This window comes from Hippocampus zosterae, chromosome 20 (genome assembly GCF_025434085.1).
Source record: "Hippocampus zosterae strain Florida chromosome 20, ASM2543408v3, whole genome shotgun sequence".
NCBI classification, from domain to species: Eukaryota; Metazoa; Chordata; class Actinopteri; order Syngnathiformes; family Syngnathidae; genus Hippocampus; species Hippocampus zosterae.
This window is the reverse complement of record NC_067470.1, coordinates 2,510,942-2,529,328: the sequence shown is the minus strand read 5'-3', so window position 1 is coordinate 2,529,328 and position 18,387 is coordinate 2,510,942. Positions and strand designations below refer to the sequence as shown.

Sequence of the window (18,387 nt, the reverse complement as noted above, 5' to 3'; positions counted from 1 at the left end):
TCCAGGTGGTTCGTGATAGAGTCACTTTTTTTCCTTTTTGGATACCTTCCCATTGGATTTACACTTGACACTTCCTTACTCTGAATTACGTCCGGTTGGTGTCATACAAGAATGTGATGGCGGGGGAGTTGGAGGTGATGGGTGGGCGGTAGGGGCCCCTGGAATACACCGTCCCCCGAGAGCCCTGTTGGAGCTTGTTACAAACCTGCAGACGAGCGAAAGAGCAACAAGACATCCAGCTACGATTCAACTGTTGAAAGCAAACATGTCTGCCACACATGGAGGGTGAGGGTGTGTGTGTTGAGAGGGTGGGGGTGGGGGTTGGGGGTCTGCGTGTTCCCTCCCACACCTCCTCATTAATCTGGGACCAGAGGATGAGGTTGAAGAAAAACACAGGCGCCGTAAAAATAAGCAGCCAGAATGTGAAAGGAAAGCTGCGGCTGGGAGGAATTCTCCTGGGAGAATGTTATCACCGCCGCTGAGGGGCACATTGTTCACTCTTCCTGACAGGCCCAATGCGTGGGTGTGGGCATGGGGTGGGGGCATCGGGCACCTGGAAGGCTGAAGGGAGGGTAATGAGTGGGGCTCTGCTCCGCTGCTTCCATACCTCTGTTTGTGGTTGGTACGGAAAACTAAGACGAATGGAAACACCTTGAAAATATCTTCGTTCTCAAAGTAAATGAAAAAAAAAATCGAACTTTTTTTTTGGGGGGGGGGGGTTATTCTCCAAAGATTGTTGAAAAAATATGTCCGTATTCTTTTTGAGAATTATTTTCGTCTACATTTTTTTCTTGAAAAAAACGTCATCCAAGTGACAACGCGTAAGGCGTGACGTAATCAAGCTTCCATGTGACCACGTGACCTCACTCCAAGCTCGCTCATTTTCAATTTGGTGGATGTTGTCGAATCAGAACCTTCAATCATTCACTCATGTCTGACAGTGAACTTTACTCCACATTCCTCAATTAAAATTAAACACGCGGAATAAAAGTTTTGTCTAGTCAAGAACAAAAAAAGAAGAAGAAAAACGTTGAGAAAAGCAAGTACAGGCAAGAAAAAAATGTTTGGAAAGTCCCCAAATGTTTGTTACGTTGTGATTGGTCAGCTGTCAGCTTTCTGGCGTGCCCACATGGCCAACCCCATTGTGTGTGTTGCGTGTGTGAGAGAAAGAAAGAGAGAAAAAGAGAACGAGATTGTCCGCAGGGCGTCGACTTTGGCACGTCGACAGGAAAGGAAAATTTATCAGATGATGTCCACATTTGGATTCTTTCTTTTGTTTTCGTAGCGAACCCAGAGCCAACTTCAGCCTGCTAAACACATCAGCTCGCGCGGCATCAAAGACCAAATGAAGTTGTTGGCTTCCATTTTATTTATTTGTTCCTTTGTTTGAACGCTCATTTGTGTCAACTCTGAAATTATGTCTTTCTCTTTTCTACTCAGCACGTAGTTGTAATAACCCATTTTAGCGAAGAGTCGTTTTAACTTCTTTGACTGACGTGCGTGCGTGCGCGTGTGTATGCGATAAATTGTTGGGTAGAAAATTGTGCACATATGACTTTTTAACCACCTTATTAAAAAGGACATTAAAGTCAGTCCAGACGTTTTCTGGTGAGTCAGCATTAAGGGAGGATGCTGTCATGGACTACCATGACCTCTGCGTGCACACACACACACACACACACACACACACACACACACACACACACACTTGCCCCCAGCAGGCCTCTTAGGCGTAGCACTGGAGTGTAACTCCAGCGTTGAGTGTCTCCCACGGGCCTGCGAGGCGTACGATTCCAGATTGAGGCCAGATGTTCGTGTTCCTCATGTGGCCGCCAGCCTACCAGCGGCATCCATTTATAGGCGGCGGCGTTTCCAACATGCAACAGGACGCCGCCGCCGGCGGCGGGGTGGTGATCACAGGGGTCGGCGTGCCGGCGGGGATCTTCCAGTTCTGACGCAGACGCTATAAAGTTGTAAAGTGGACACACACGCGGGCGCAGTGGGAGTTGAAATGAGTTACGCCAGGATGGGGGCGGAGGGGGTTGAAGAGAGAAACCGTCCACTTGTAAATGTATGACTTTCACCATCTTTCCTGCGCCTCTTCAGTGAAACTTTGTCCCCGGACGGCGCACGGGAAGCGGTTGCACGCAGAGGAAAGAAAAGGGGGGACTTAGCCTCAAAGCTAACATGTTAGCCTTGTGATTCTTTGTGTGCATGTGTTTATGGCCTATCTCGAGTGTGTCGGCACAGCGGGCCAATAATGAAAGCAACATGCTAACAGCAGGCAGTGAAAGCAACACGTGTACTTTGGACTTGACCGCCTTTTCTTCTTTCCTTTCCTTTTGTTTTATATTCTTTGTACTTGTGCCCCTGAGCGACTTTATCTTCTTTAATGCAGTCAGTCAACATCCAAACGGCACTTTTTCACGCGCTGCTCCTTATAGCGTGTTGACGTGTTAGCGTGTCAACGCCAAAGTGACCCGGCTGCATCCGTTTGCTATTCCCTCTTCGCAAATTAGTAGCCTGACACTTGATATGAACACCATGCGGTCGCTTTGACCTTCAGAAGCTTTGAAATGTTTTCCCATTTCGATCCAATTCTCTCAGCGCTGGGTGGCTCCGTGTGGACGCGATCTTGCTAGCTGCTGAGCCATTCATATTGATTTTAATTTCTGTCGGAGATCACCTGAGGTCAACGCTAATTAGTAACAGGGTGAAAATGTCACAAAGATGCCATTGAACATCACAATGTGACATTATTGCATGGCATCTTTGTGTGAGATAGCGTTATGACGTCGCGTTATGACGTCGCGTTATGACGTAGCGTTATAAGATAAGATAAGAAAACCTTTATTAGTCTCGCAATGGAGAAATTCCCGATTCACAGCAGCAAAGTTATGAAAGGAAGAAGTAGAACAACAAAATATCGGAGCTGCCGGAAAGGCAGCCACTCACGCGACGCCATTTTGAAGTCCAAATAACAAAAATAACACAACACATAGGACACAGACAGTCGTGCAATCTTCACCACTTTTCTGCATACACTTTGTTCTCTTATGACGTAGCGTTACGGCGTAGCGTCACGGCGTAGCGTTACGGCCTAGCGTTAAGTCGTAGCGGGAGGTTGTCGCATTACATCATCGTCCTACGTCATTGTGTTCCGTCATTGTTAGGTCGTTGCGCTCGATTATCGTGTTGCCGTATTACGTTGCGGCGGGATGTCATTGCGCTACATCATTTCGTGACGAGCGCACTCTCTTAATGCGTTACGTTACATCGCGGCATTATTTCGTAGCACGGTCGCATGTATTTCACCTTTCACATCGTTGCGGCACATCAGTGTGTCGCATCACATTGCGCGCAACATCCGCGCGATATTGTGCGACAGCAATATCATATTGTCGCAATTGAGTTATGTAATGACATCGTCGGTTACATGCTCGCATCAAATTGTAATTTCCCATCTGACAACACCAAAAAGATTTGTGGAGCACACAAGGCAGTAAGACCCCCCCCCCCCCCCCCCCCCCCGGCCGGCACTCCTCCTGGGCGGGGAGGGTTGAGGAGGTTCGGCTACAGCTGCGGAACCTCCCCCGTCCCGTTCCCCCCCCCCCCCCCCCTTCACCTTCCCTCCTCCTCGACAAACTTTCTCCTCCTCCCCTTCGTCACTCCTCCCCGGCCATTGTTCGTGCTCGCGCGCTGGAAGACTGTGGGGCTGCCTGTGGCCGCGTACCGGGCGGCGCTCTGTCGCCATGACGGGCTCCGCTCCGCAGTTCGGAGTCGTGCTACTGCTGGCCGTCCTGCTGCAGACCGTCCTCGTCGCCGTCACCGTGTTGCACTTCAGCACTTCGCTCAACGCCGTAAGTCGCACCAGCGCGCCGCGCGCAAACCGGGAAGATGAGCGAGCGAGCGAGTAGGTGCGCGGAAGTCAATAAAGTAAGTCGCGAGCACGTCGATAAGTCAACGAGTAAGTAAACACGCGAGTGGGTCGATAACTAAGGACGTGCGCGAGTAAATAAGTCGGGTAAATGAGTCAACAGATGAGTAAATGCCAAGTAAATAAGTGAGAGAGCGCGGGGGGGAGTGTGTAAGTAGTCAGTAGGTGAGCACGTCGATAACTAATAACCAAATGAATAAATAAGTAAACACGTAAGTGAGCAGAGGAGTATAACTAAGTGTGTGCGTCAGGAAATGAATACGTAAGTAAATGAGTAGATAAGTGAGTGAGCTGATAAGTACTTAAGCAGAGAAGTAAATAAGTACGTCAGTAAACGCGTAAATAAGCGAGTAAGTACGTGAGTGGGGGGGGGGCGAGGTAAACAACGATAAGTAAGTGTTTTTTGTTATTGTAAAGTGTCCTTGGGTGTCTTGAAAGGCGCTTATAAATAAAATGTATTATTATTATTATAAAAGCAAACGAGCAAGTAGTCAAGAAGTGAGTGAGCGTGAGTAAATAGGTGAGTAATTATGCAAGAGTAAAAAAAAGTAAAAAGCAAGCCTGCCCGTACGTTTTTACTCTCACTCGGTATACATTCGAAAACCGGTCAGCTTTACGTGCTTTGTCAAAATAGGTTCGCAACGCTTTTTTCCCCCAACTTTTGCAGATGTAAGAAAGATCGTTAAAAATACTTTAAGACGAGCGGTTCTTCAACTTTCATTGGTTATATTTGAACACAACTTATCAGTGCTTTTGCTTTCTGTTGCCACCGCTGTTGTTTCGAAAGATGCCCCAGAAGAACTTCGAGTTGTCGTTTTTGAACTCTTGCGAGCAATCAGGAAGTTTTTTTTTAAAATATATAACCGTGCATGTGCGCGTGCATGTGCCTTCTGGATCACGTCCAACAAAGTCAAGTTGAATCAGTGAGGCATGCGAAGTGCAGAGTAATGGATACTCATGAGCAGCGCAATCCTCAGCTCGACTGTCTTTCCCAATCTTTAATTCGCCACGGCTAACGTACCGTTTTTCTTCTTATTATTATTATTATTATTATGATTGGAACAGGTCATCTTTTTATCTTCGAACAATCTCCCGGCACACCATCAAACAAATGATGAGCACAAAAAAAAAGTATCAATGGCGACGATCTTCCAAAACAAAGCGGCTGTGAAACGCGGGCCTGTTTTGTCAAGCACAAACACGCATTTCCAAATTCGGTTGTCTCAATGTCAACGGGCGGGACACTCGGGCTTGTCGCGGCGTCCGCACGTCACTGTACGTCACTGGCATGGATAGGATGTCGGAAATGAATTGGCATTTGGCAGATAGGCGAGTCATTCACTTACTCATCTCCTCATCTTCTCCGTGTTGACGCCGTGCAGCTGAAGGAGACGTTCTCCAGGAGCAGCGTGTCGTGCCTGAAAGGCTGGGACCTGCAGAGCACGTCGACGGTGCCGGACGATCCCTGCTGGCAGGTCACGCAGCAGTTCCATCAACTCATCGAGAAGGTCAGCCGCGCGAAAACTTCCGTTTTTTTTTTTTCTTCAGTGGCAGGAAACGGCTGCGGAGACACAATCGAGAATTAATTTCTAGTCGTCATAAAGTATCTTAATAATAATAATAGAAATAATAATGTGGTTTTAAATTCATTCATTCATTTATCTTCCGAGCCGCTTGATCCACACTAGGGTCGCGGGGGTTGCTGGAGCCTATCCCAGCTGTCTTCGGGCAGTAGGCGGGGGGGACAACCCGGAATCGGTTGCCAGCCAATCGCAGTTGCATGGTTTTAAATTAAAATATCAAATAAAGTTGTGATGAAGTGTTGACAAGAACCACAGAGAATGGAGTGCATTTCTGCCCTTTTGAAGATCTCAAGGCTTCGATTTGTTTGACAGTGCGCAATGACAATAAAAACGCTAATTCTCATGTTTTTATTTGCGCTGGCGCATCTGCACCGCATCACGCTGAAAGCTCTTTCTAATCATTTCCACGACTTTGTTGGATCACAAAGCTTCTCGCAAATACATTTTCAGGCCACAATAATAAGCTAATGCGAAAACAATAAGCGCTCGGATTGTCAATCAGATGTCAGCGTGCGCGGGTGTTCTTTGTCAAGGCAGAACCGGTCACGATGAAACATGATCACAACGTCGTCATTGTAATTGATTCCAAAATATCACCTGTTGGCGACGTAGCATAATGAAAAATACTTGTGAATGTCCGATTAGCTTTCTTGCTAAATGTTAGCATACCAACCGTAGCAGTGCTAGCATTTGAGATATTCTCTTGTCCAAAAAGTACCTGGCCATAAGGACAGAATTAAAAACCTCGATTCATTTTGTAAGTCTGCTGTGGGTTAGCATCTGAGCTATTCACTTTCATACGAGTACCTGACCACGGGAAAAAAATATGGACAAATCTTAAAAGGGGAACTAAAATTATCAACATTTTCTGTAGTATGTTTAAGGTGCATATCTTCTTGATCCGCTGCGGTGTACTAAAATGTAAATACCGGTAGTATTTATTCTTTAAAAACATTTGTAAAACACAGGGGTCGGCATGTTTACGTGTTTTCCATCCCGCGACAAATTTCACATCGGTAAGACCCACTTTACAGTATGTAACCTTGCAACAGCTCTTCAGGAATCGTTCAGGTTGCTTTTCCAACTTTTATTGCCACCAAGGCCTACACAACACCATCCTCAAATTCACATGCGGTCGCAATCATGTTTGCCGGCTAATTTAATACGCTAACAAAAGTATACGTAACTACGTCTGATACACCGCTAGTCGCGACTGTTAGCGACATGTGGCTAGCAGCTAGCCGCTTCAAATGCACTTCACTGACTCGCTCACGTTAACGGGCCGCAATAAATAAAATTCACACGTGAATGTTTCGAGTTTATAAGAACATTTCTTTCGTGCTGAATCCGAATCACTGTAATGTTAGCATTGGCGTTTAAAAAAAAAAAAGTTCAAGATGTTAATCGCAGTGACACACAATGAAGTCATTGACGTCTGCGCGTGTGATGTGATCCCCTGCGCTTGAATCGCCGTTGGAATGTGCGCACCTGCGCATGCGCATGGACACACACAGAAGAGGCTTGTGCCACCGTCAAAGCAGGAAGTTCTCATCGCGTAAAAATGAAGAAATAAATTGACTGTAAAAAGGTGCGGGCGCATTGCTAATCATTTCAAGTAATCAAGTTAGTGCGGGCGGCACTATTAGTGAGCGTCTCTGTCGAATATAGCGAATTTTTTTTGACATCATGCTTGATGCTCTCGCGGTGTTCCGAGATGAATTTGGAATTTGAACATTTCCAGATGATTTACGGGGCACACTTGGGTGCTGTTACGTTGCCTGTTTTCGATAATTGCGATGCGATTGTGGCGCTGCACAGAGCTGGATTGCATCGGGTAAATCTCGACTGAAGGCCGACTGGAAAGGGGCTATTCAGATATTATCCAGTCAAGGATGTTTGACGGTGTTTCCGAGAACCTTCTGGAGTTCGTTGTTGTTTCCCCCCAATTTGCGTGAGACAAGCAAATACCCAACTCGACTGTGTTTTAATGTGTGTTTTTTGTTTTGTTGCGGAGCAGTCGCTGTCGCAGCGCTACCAGAAGCAGATCTCGTCAGCGGTCAGAGGTGACAAATATATCACATCTTCTTCAGATTCGATTAGATAAGAAACATGGAGGGGGGCACAATTTGGCAGCAGTGCTCTTGGAGTGCCATTTAGGATTGAAAAAAATGTTTTTTTTTAAGGGGGGGCACGTGTAGAGTGGCGCAGTTGGCCAAGTTACGCTCTCTAAGAACAATAGTGCAATTATTGTTGCCGTTTGACTCACCGATGGGGCACTTCCTGTTCAGATGAAGTGTCTCGGGTTCTGCCCTCGCTGGTGCCAGAGGGCGGCACGTCGCCACGGCCCAAAGTCGCCGCTCACGTCACCGGAAACTTCGCACCCAAACTGGAGGGAGGAGGAGCTGGTAAGACGTCCGCAATGGAACACAAGAGAAGAGAATCAGCTTTTGCCCCGACTCGCAAACAGCAAATTTTCACTTTTACAGCAGCAGACCACAATCATGGCAGAATTGAAAATGACCAAATCATCTGCTGCGCGGCCGTTATGTTTTGATATTTTCAATTGCGCTCCACAGATCGATGCAGCTACTAGTTTTGATTGTAAAGTCAACAATCAATTATCGACACAAATGATAGTCGGCCATTTTGGCGAATTGGAGGAGCTGCACACCGAAACAAGCAAATGAGATGCGATGTGTTGCTGTCCAACCTGCTTCCCACATATCCAGGGCAAGAGAGCACAAAATGAAACGGTCATTTTTTTTCCTCCAAAATACAAGCACTGAAATGTGCGTGCAAAACTGTTTGGAAGAATCAAATCATGAATCATTCTCATTCTACAGGCATTACGCAAGATTCTTTTGGTCAGACTCAATTAACCAGATACTGACCATAACAAGGCATTTCAAGCTGGTTCCAATGTTAACAACCGAGCCCCAACTGTCAACAGATGCCAGACAAGGTGGCGTTAAAGCGCTGCTTTGATATGAATGAAACTCCTCAGCCTACTGCAACATAGTGTAGTTTCCTTGGTGGCAAGATGCCACAAAATGATGCCAGAACACTGTGAAATGAAACTCCCAAATTCACTTTAACTTATTTCCTTGGTAGCAACATGTGAATTTCTCAGTCAAGAACAGAATAAAGGTCCCAAGGGGGTGGGGTGACAACCCACAGAGAACACTCTAAAATGAATTAAACAGATTTCCAGTTCGGCAGTCACAGATTGAGGGGAAGATATCACTGGTTATTGAAAAACTCATCTAGTTGCGGTTTTTGTGCTTGGCCTAAATGGATACAAAATTACTGCATCGCGGCCAAAGACGACGCTGAAGTGAGGGGAGGCGCTCCATTTACAATTTGTGTATTATAATTTAAATGCTTTGCTGCCACCTTGTGGCCATCAGCATCTATTACAAGCCTTTTTGAGTGGGCTTGCAGATGTTTGCTGGTTGGTGCATGTGTTGAAATAAGTCAATATGAAAAAACCAAAACAAAAAATAACGATCACCTTCTTAAAACAAAGTCTCATTTTGACAAAAACAACATTTTGTACTGCCTGACAAAACTGCAAAAATGACTTTTTGACATTTTAGGAAGGTGACACGACAGCACTCTGGATAATGTAAATATTCGGTGGACTGGATGGAAAAACAAAGTGTGGCATACATCTCTTACATGCGATGACATACCCGATTTTGGTGTTCAGTCTCCTCCGCAGGGCCTACGGTGGCCATCCGGCGCGTTCACGGCCAAAAGATTTCGTGGTGGGAGGGCGAGAAAGGTCTGGCGTTCCTGCAGGACGTCCAGCTGGTGGACGGCGAGCTGGTGGTGCCGCGGCCAGGTCTTTACTACGTCTACGCCCAGACCTACTTCAGACATAGCCGCGCCCTGGACGAGGACGCCCAGGACGATGGTGGCGAGGACAGAGGGAGGCCTCTCCTGCAGTACATCTACAAGAAGGTGATGGCGCTCTCGTGCATTTTCCCACATACTGCCTGATCGCTCCTGCAAAAGCTTCAAATTATTCCCCCCCCCCCTCACAAAAATCCAAATCTCAATCACAAAATGACAAATATCAAAATATCTGTCGTGTGGCGCAGCCATATTGCTAGTGTCAGCAGTGCACATCAGCAAAGACGCGCTTTGGCCCCCAGAGGGAGCTAAAAAATCTAAATGAAATTCATGGACCGGGATGATGAGCTTTTTCTCCTCGCTTTTCGCAGGTGAGCAGCTACCCGGTTCCCATCCTGCTGATGAAGACCAGCAGGACTTCCTGCTGGTCCCGGGACTCCCAATTTTCGCTGCACTCGGCACACCAAGGGGGGCTCTTCTCTCTCAGCCCCGGAGACCGCCTCTTTGTCACCGTCACCAATGCCTCCGCCGTGGACATGGATGAGAAGAGCAGCTTCTTTGGTGCCTTCCTCATCAGCTAGAACGCAAGGGGGCGCTGTTGCACTTTGAAGGCCTTTGGAGGAACCTGTCAAGCAAAACTTGATGAACATCAACGTTACATGCCTAGGACGAAGGCGGGAGTGGCGCCGAGCGTTGACGGGAGATGAGGTGGCAATGGACACGACCATTTGGAAACTTTTTTTCGAATTGAAAATAATAAATAAAAAATGTCCTACCCAATTCGGCCACTAGGAGGCTCCCTTCCACAAATGGTTTATTTGTTGAAGGGAATTCTTCCTTTTCAGCTGATTGAAAAGTGGTTTTCTCAAGCACTTCTGAGTTTTGAAGACACAGCTGCATTGAGGAAAAAGGTGATCTTCAAATCTGTGAACTTAAAGATGTTTGTAATCGACCTTGTTTGTGCTTCGTTCATGTTTGCCCGCTAAACGTGCGTGGGATCCGAAACAAGCGAATGGCTCCATTTGCTGTTCACTGAACAACTCGCCCATCGCTCCAGTGCCATTTGGTGACAATCTTGGTGCTAAAGAAACCGTTTTTCTGTGACTCGAAGTGCTTCACTTGGACCAAAGTAGCCCTTTGCCACCATCTTGTGTCATCAACAGGTAACTTCAAACCCCCTTCAGAGTAGCGTGAGTGACTCGCAGATTCCAATTGTAAAAAGGAGAGGATTGCCTCTCAGATGTAAATAAAACGTGAATGTAAATATCTTTGATCTGTAAATATGTGCAATAAAGATTTTGAAACTTTCTAACAAATTATTACCAGTTGTTTTTTTTGCTTGCTTGGTCGTCAATCTGCTCAGTAGCGCCACCTGTGGACAACTGTCAGAAGAAGAGCATCAAAGACTCAAGTCACAGCAGTCAACTGTTTGGATTTTCTTTTGTTTGTGGAAATATGATACAGTTATATTACAGGTACTCAAATGCCCGAGGAGGGTGGAGGGGATGGGAGGAGGGCAGGGGGGGGCGGGCAACGGCAATGGGGGACACCAGACATGAAACGCAAAGAAAGCGACCCTCAGAGAATCTACAATAAATACTCGTAACGCACGTTTGAAAAAAAACAAAAAAAGATCAACCTCATCCTCGTCTTTTTAGCAGCAAATTGGTGAGGGGAGGGACCCACAAAAATGTAAAAACGACGTCGACATGAGGAGTGCCTAAACACAAAACAGCACGGTAACACCCCCCCGCCCCCAAGAGGAAAATGAAAAGTAAACTCACGTGTAAGCTGGTGGATGTTTTTCGTTTTGTTTGTTTTCACTTCCTGTCACATTTTTTTTTGAACTTCCAGCCAGAATTGCCAAAACACACAGGCCCTCCGTGGTGCGCCTGTGGTGTATGTCGCAAGCAGACTTCAATCATTCGTTTTCTGTTGTCCTCCTCGGAGTCGCCAGACAAACACTCACACTTGGGGCCAATTTCGTGTCTTCAATTGAACAATGTTCCTGGAATTTGGGAGGAAGAAAAGTTCAGAGAGGAAACCCGGGAGGTTGGATTCAAACCCGCAACCACAAAAATGCGCCAAGCGTTTTGAACATGGCGGCAAAATGTTTGTGTCTGCTTCTTCTTATTAGTGTTGAGCTTGTGGGATTTTTCAGCTTAAAGCGCCAATTGTTGGCTTCATTTTTCAAAGTCAAGATTGAAAAATTGGGAGGTATATTTGAATTTCTGCTTTCTTGGATTCGAGTCCTGACTGAGGACCGGTCACTCGTAAATCACAGGACAAACACTCCCATTCACACCTATGGACAATTTACAGTCTTCAATTAACCTAACATGCATGTTTTTGGCATGTTGGGAAAAGAACACGCAAACTCCACGCAGGAAGCCCAGATTCGAACGCAGAACTGCGAACCAGAAGTGTCAACCACTCCACCCACTGTGCTGCCCTGTCTAAGACGTAATGTATAAAATAGATCCTACAATGGCTTCCACGGAGGTTCATGTACAAAACATTCATCGATATAAATTATACCAGTCAGTGATGACGACGACGACGACGACAAAGCTAACGGCGACGGGCGTGACGGTAAAAGACACGTGACCGCCACGTCCCCGGGGTGACCCGACGGGAATGCGTGCGAGACGGGGGCACCAAGTTTTTCGAGTGGGTGGAAAGTCAACAGTCAAAGTGCATCTCCAGCGAGTCGTCAAAGGCGCGGCCGTCGTGACCCGCCGCCGACAGGAAGGCGGTGGCGACCGGCGAGCCCGTAGCGCCGGCCACGTTGAGCAGGGCGGCGCCGGGGGCGGCGCCGGCCGGCCCCCGCAGGGCGGCGGCGGCGATGCTGGTGAGGTTGATGCCCAGCGTCAGCCGTGTCTGCTCCAGGGCTTTCTCGGGCACGGCGAAGGCCTCCAGCTTCTTCTCGCCATTTGCCATGTACGAGTTCTGGCAGCCGCGGCAGATGCAGTCCTGGCACGCCTACAAAACACACATACACACAAATGAATAGGTTAGATGTAGATACATTTTGTAGGCATTGTCTTGTCTTGGCGCCCCCACTAAAACTGTATTCTGCCACCAGTGATTGCCTGACAATGCCGTGCAGTGCCCCTAGTGGTGGAAGTAGTTAAAACCACCCAAAATTGCATTAGAGTACAGTAAAGTGCCCCCCAGTGGCAAAAGTAGTTAAAACCATGAACAAAATTAGAATAAAATGAAATGAATATTTAAAAAAAGCTAAATTACAAAAAGGAGTAGAATTTAAAAATGCATTTCACTATTTCCATCGGATCATTTTATAACGATGACGATCAGCATGATAGTAATGTTAGTAGCAATAATAAATGTATTTCAATTACCGGTAATAAAGAGATAACAAAAGGTTTTGATGTCTGGCATTGGCCGTCTGCCTCGTGCTCGGTTGCTCACCTTGCGGTTGGAGTAGCACGGACAGCGCTGCCCCCTGCAGGTGAGCACCGAGGGGTTCTGTGTGGCTCGGCCGCACTTGCAGCCCTTCTTCTCCACGGGCTTCTTGTACAGCGGCTTGGAGGGGCTGGCCGGGTGACTGAGCGGGTGAGCGTGGGGGTGGGGGGGCCCGCGGGGCTGCGAGCGGGGCTTGGGGGCCCTGGCCTTGGCCTTTTTGGCGCACCCGTGGTGCTCCCCCGTCTTCCTGGGCGGCTTGCTGGAGCCCAGCGGGGCCTTGCCCACCTTGGGCGGGCCGCCGTTGGGCACGGGCGCCAAGTGGAAATGGGGCGTGGCGGCGGGAAAGTCGCACACGGGTGTGGCGCCGAGGCGGGGGCAGTGGGGGGCGCCGTTGGGAGGGGTTCCCCGCAGGAGGCTGTCAATGGGGAGGGGCCGCAGTTTCTCGCTGTCGCTTTCCGAGCGGGAGCGCTTGCGTTGGCAGCGAGAAGGTCCACGGGGGGCGGCGCTGGGGGACGTAGTGGGCGCTTGCGGGTGAGGGCGGAAGGGGTGACAGCTGCTCTCCAGAGGGAGGGCCGGGCAGAGAGGCCCGTTGACAGACAGAGGCGTGGGGGGGTCGTCGGGCTCGGTGTCCGTGTCAAGAGTCCGCAGAACCTCCTCCACGCTCAGCAGCAGCGGCCCCGTTCCGTGTTTCAGCTCGTCGCCGAAGCCGCCCAAGTCGCAAAGGCCCCCCACCGCCACCGCCCCCGTCGGGATCTCCTCGCAAAAGTCCTCCTGCTTGACGACCGCTCGGCCCGGATCCAGCGAGGAGCCCAATCCGTTACAATCGTGAAGCCCGTTGACACCGGCGGTGGTGGTGGCGACCTCGTTGGGATGCGGCGCTTCCTCGGGTGGCGCCTCGCCTTCCGCGGGGTCAGGCTCAAGTTCAGATTCGGACTCGCTCTCGGCCAGCCGCAGGCCCTCGTTGAGGACGGCCTGCAGGTCGGGCGAGTCGGCGGCGGCGCCGGCGATGTGTGGGGCGAGCGGCGAGTGCGTGATGTACAGGCACAGCTTGCGATAGCATCGCACCAACAGGGACAGCTGCCGGTTCTCCTGGAACCGCGAATAGTCTTTGCACCAGCTGCACGACGGCTTCAGCTGCATCCGTTGACCTTTGCACCCACGGCACACATAATGCTGACACGATGAGTCGGTGGGGGCCATGGGGTCCTGCAGCAGGTTACCTGCGACGCAAGATGGAGGACGGCAAACATTAAAGTACAGAAAAAAAAATTAAGGCCATAGTGCAAATTGATCAGCATCAGGGCACCTAATTCACCGTTTTGAGAGCTTTCCCACACTCCAAAATGTCACCAAATAGCCTCAGTAGGTCCCCAAGACTTTTTTTATTCAATTCAACTCAGATTTAGGTGGCAAGAAAAAAAAATGGTAGGCATGTTTAAATGTTGAATTGTAAGGAAAGTTACTCTTGACCATTGCGTGTTTGACGAAGCACTAGAACACAAAACTAATTACTCAACCCTGACTAAACAAACTCTTTCAGTCAGACGACTCTTATCAACGCCCCCATGCAGCCCACCTTCCTTCTTTTTAACATCCGGGAGCCTTTTTTTCATCACGAGCATTATATCTGGAATGGATGAACTTTTCCTCCTTCCTGTCTCCTCACAGCTGCCTCAAGTGTGTTTATTTATATTCCGCGGCGACAAACGGCTCTTTGAGCGCCGCTTCCTTAGCAACGTTGGCCGCTAACGTCTGCAGCTGCAGGCAGGAGAAAAAAAATAGGATGAAGGCTCATTGATAAGGGCAACCGCAAGTTGTATGGGCCACTGTCTCGTATTGATCATTCATTCGGACTGAGGAGGATGAACAGGAAAGAGAACGTTAAAAAAAAAATTCAACCAGTCCACCCACCCATCCACTTGGCATATGTTACGTTGAATCCAGAACGTCAGAATTTTTTAAAATTATACTTATGACCTTTTTTTCCCCCCACTGAAAATTCACTCTGCTCGAGTCACATGGAAATCCAAAACAGCAGCAGCGCAAGAGCACAAAAGGGGGTGTGTCGTGATGCTGGAAGCTGCCTTCACTATCCTCGGGAAAACATAAGCTCACATTGCCGCGGGGACAATATTTCATTACTTTTCCCTTCTGATTGGAATGCTGCCTTGCGAAACATGTTGAAAGCAATACTTTTAGTCAATACAATAAAGATTCGTCTCATAACGTGCAGCGGTTCTGCCCGGGTCAGTAAACTGTCAGAATGTAAACGGAATGTAAAATAGTGCTACGGATGGGTAGGATGGCGGCACGATGCGTGTTTCGAAGTGATGTGGGACAATGACTTGAATAGTTGCATTGCGACTAAATTGTGAATTACTCTTCGTCACTTCCGACTGCACTTAAACGCATCATCGCGGAAAAAAACCGCTCGCATGGCAGCTGACAACAACCACGCAAAGCAAGCCAGTCAAATGATGAAAAGACAACTTTTTTATCGCATTCTCGCACTCACCGCAGACCAAACAGGACACAGACTGTCGGAAGAAAGGCAGTAGCTTGCACAGCTCGGACAGGGCGCGGGGGTCTCGGGGGTCGCACTGCAGCACCGAGCGGCTCGCAGACACGTAGAGCGACGTCGCGTTCACCGGGTTCATCGCAGCGGCCTGACCCGGCGAGCCGGTCAGCTCGGTTCTGATGCGTTCAAAGCAGCAACAAAGTGTCCGGGAAACACAAAGACGACACGCGGCGAATGGACACTGGGGGCTTTGAAGACAACATATGGGGCCAGGGTCTTAACCTCGCTTCCTCACTCCCATCCCAAATTTATCCTCAATGCAGAGTCGTACACAAGCAGGCCCTGGTTCGGGTCGGTGGAGCATAGTGTGCAGACCGAAGCCTGGACGTCGCTTCAGAGCTGCTCGGCCGGTGCTCTCTCATTGGGGCTTTGGTTACAAAAATGACCAGCTTTGCTGCGGCTGCACCGCGATACTTCCATAGTCGGTGTGCGTCCTAGGCCCGGTTTGAAAAGCGGCCGCCGGGCTGGTGTCATGGAAGGCGGGCTCGGTACCGGACCAGTGGTCTTCCGTGTCTTGTTATTGTTCGCCGAGACTCATGGCGGCCCACAACAAACCAACCGAAAAGGCCGCGTCGTCGCCAACAAGCTCTCCTTTGGCCACAAGGAGCAGCGCCTGGCCGTCGACGAGCTAGCAGTCCCCCCTGGATGAGATTTTCAGTTCGTCAAGGAAGAATTTCGCGGCTCCACCGGTTCGCTTGGGAGCGCAAAGCTGAGGGCAGCGAAAGCCTCGGGCTCTCGTGACGGCGCTAGCCGCCCGAACTACACAGGAAAGCGGGCTGAGGAAGCAGGCCGCAGGGGCTCCGCGCGGGTGTCAGCGGGGTTCAACTCTTGCCGTTGCTCCCCTCGGTGGTCTTGAGGCGTCCAAAAGGAAACTTGGAACCGAAATAAAAAACCTCTCCGAGCGTCGGTGGAGCCAGCGGCCACGGAAACTGAATTTAGTCCGTGTTTGTGTTGGATGCTACAGCTAGCAGCGGCGTAGTCCACATACCGCCTGTCGCCTTTCCCACACACGTCCACCTAGGGGCGCTGTGCCGCAAATCTCGCGAGGACGTTTATGACGTAGTTTGACGTCACGAGACGCTCATGAATGAATCTGACCAGGATATCAACTTTGTTTCAAAATAAAACAAAAGAATTTAAATGTTTTGAAGGTGTTATCTTAGATCTCTATTCATAATCATAATTGTCAAGGAAATTAATGAAATTGCATCTTGATCGTTGCATTTTAATTCCTGTAATTGCCTCATAGAGCTTTGCTCTGTCTGCTGCGTCGTCTGTAGCACCTACAACCATAATGAGGATAAGCACTGTAGAAAATGGACAGCTGATTGTACAACAATTTTTAATAGTGAGCACATGGCTGTGACTAATTCCTCTTCTTGGAGTGTTTCAGCAGTGTCTCGCGCCACAATGTTTTAAAATCATTATGCTTTATAGTGTCGTCGCCTGCTCCCTATGAGGTCTATTCTTAGTAGAGCCGTGATTCCCCCTGACTCACACATTGCACTAAAATAAATCTTTTGCGCATATATGGGCACAATGATGCTAAACTCTGGCAGCTTCCGCACCTTTTTCCGACTGCCTAATTATATTTTCCACTTCACACACATGTGCATGGTACACATGCTTCCTATTTTGCCGCGTGTCCTCGTAGTACTTAAGGTCAACACGCATCGGGCTTCTATCACATCACCAGCAGAGTCCAGTTCGTGGAGCGTTTAAGGATGTGGACCACTCTCGAGACCCGATGTTGTATTTTCCTCTTCATCTTTGGATTTGTGCTGATACAAGGTAAATTTGTGGGTGACATACAGCTGCAGTGGGAGGATAAATCCTTCTCCGTTAGTCTAAACAATATCAGTAGCTCTGACCTCAATTTTAAATACATTAATCGTGCTGTATGTAGCACACTTACGTGCTTTTGTATTGCGTTTGTATAGGCCAAGGTACCAAATACATGGACCACCACTGCATATGTATTTCTTGTTCTGTGATTCTGCAGTGGATTCCAACGTTCCGGATGTGCGGCTGCCTTGCTGTCGCAGTGTAAGCTCCAGGAGGTTTCTGCGTATCATGCGGTGCTTTGAGCAAAAACCACGAGAGGACTGCAAGCAGCACGCTTTCCTGTAAGCGACACCAACCCCCCCCCCCAAAAAAACACACACACACACAAACAGAACAGCGCATGACGGTTCTTTTGATTAGGATCATCCCTGGAACTTGTGTGATCGCAACTCAGCATGGATACTGCGTGGGGGCGAAACCACTCATGATTTGAACTCTTTTGTAGCATCGTAACCAAGAGAAGCAAACAGTGGTGTGTCAGTCCTGCGGCCAAGTGGCTCAAAGACATGATGGATAAGGTGAGCGTGTTTAAACACTGTCAAAAATCTTGAACATGTGTCTATCATCCAGCAATCATAACGGCTTGGGCCCCAACCCTGACTCCTGTGGGACACCACAAGTAAATATCCCAAGAAGTTGATCAGAGATTAGGTTTTACAATTTTTTTGACAGCCATGGAAATAACTTTATTTAAATGAAACATGAAAGGTATTTTTTCAGTCGTCCACTGTAAAGGTTTTCATTAAAAAAACGTAATAGCTGTTGCATAACATGCTGTAACAAACATGACGAATAAAAGGGCTAACATAAAATATGTGTGATGACCACGACCAAAATTAAAATACATAAGAACAGATAGGGTGAAGAAAATAATTGTGCTCACTTTGTCACTCTCAAACAGCTGAGCACCATTTGTCACCTTTGCACTCCCCCAGTGGTTTTCACTCCTCCACCCAGATCAACTATTTCAGACTCTTGACTGACTCATTGTCAGATTGTTCGCTCAGTACTTATGAAAGATGTACTAGCACAAGCTTTCTTGGAATTATCTTCAGTTGCCAACCCTGTCTACCTGCCCGACCTTCTTGCCTCACCTGCTACGCTCAACCGCGACTTTTACCTGAACATGTTTGCCTGATTTCATAGCATGACATGACCTGGCT

General features: G+C 48.4%; 2 protein-coding genes across 2 annotated transcripts; one reads left to right on the top strand and one right to left on the bottom strand.

Annotated features, from left to right (window-relative positions):
* The first annotated feature begins 278 nt into the window (after positions 1-278).
* On the top strand, positions 279-10,691 carry tnfsf10 (TNF superfamily member 10). The gene is made up of 7 exons (XM_052054908.1): positions 279-285; positions 3,580-3,860; positions 5,320-5,445; positions 7,538-7,583; positions 7,809-7,925; positions 9,230-9,483; positions 9,747-10,691. The coding sequence occupies exons 1-7, from the start codon at positions 279-281 to the stop codon at positions 9,954-9,956; spliced, it is 1,041 nt and encodes a 346-aa protein (XP_051910868.1). The 3' UTR covers positions 9,957-10,691.
* A 537-nt stretch (positions 10,692-11,228) lies between these two features.
* Positions 11,229-15,501, bottom strand: msl2b (MSL complex subunit 2b). Its single transcript, XM_052054615.1, has 3 exons — positions 15,317-15,501; positions 12,808-14,021; positions 11,229-12,357 (listed from the first exon to the last, which is right to left on the bottom strand). Exons 1-3 carry the CDS (start codon positions 15,456-15,458, stop codon positions 12,058-12,060), a joined length of 1,656 nt encoding a protein of 551 aa, XP_051910575.1. The 5' UTR covers positions 15,459-15,501; the 3' UTR covers positions 11,229-12,057.
* Between the last annotated feature and the right edge of the window lie 2,886 nt (positions 15,502-18,387).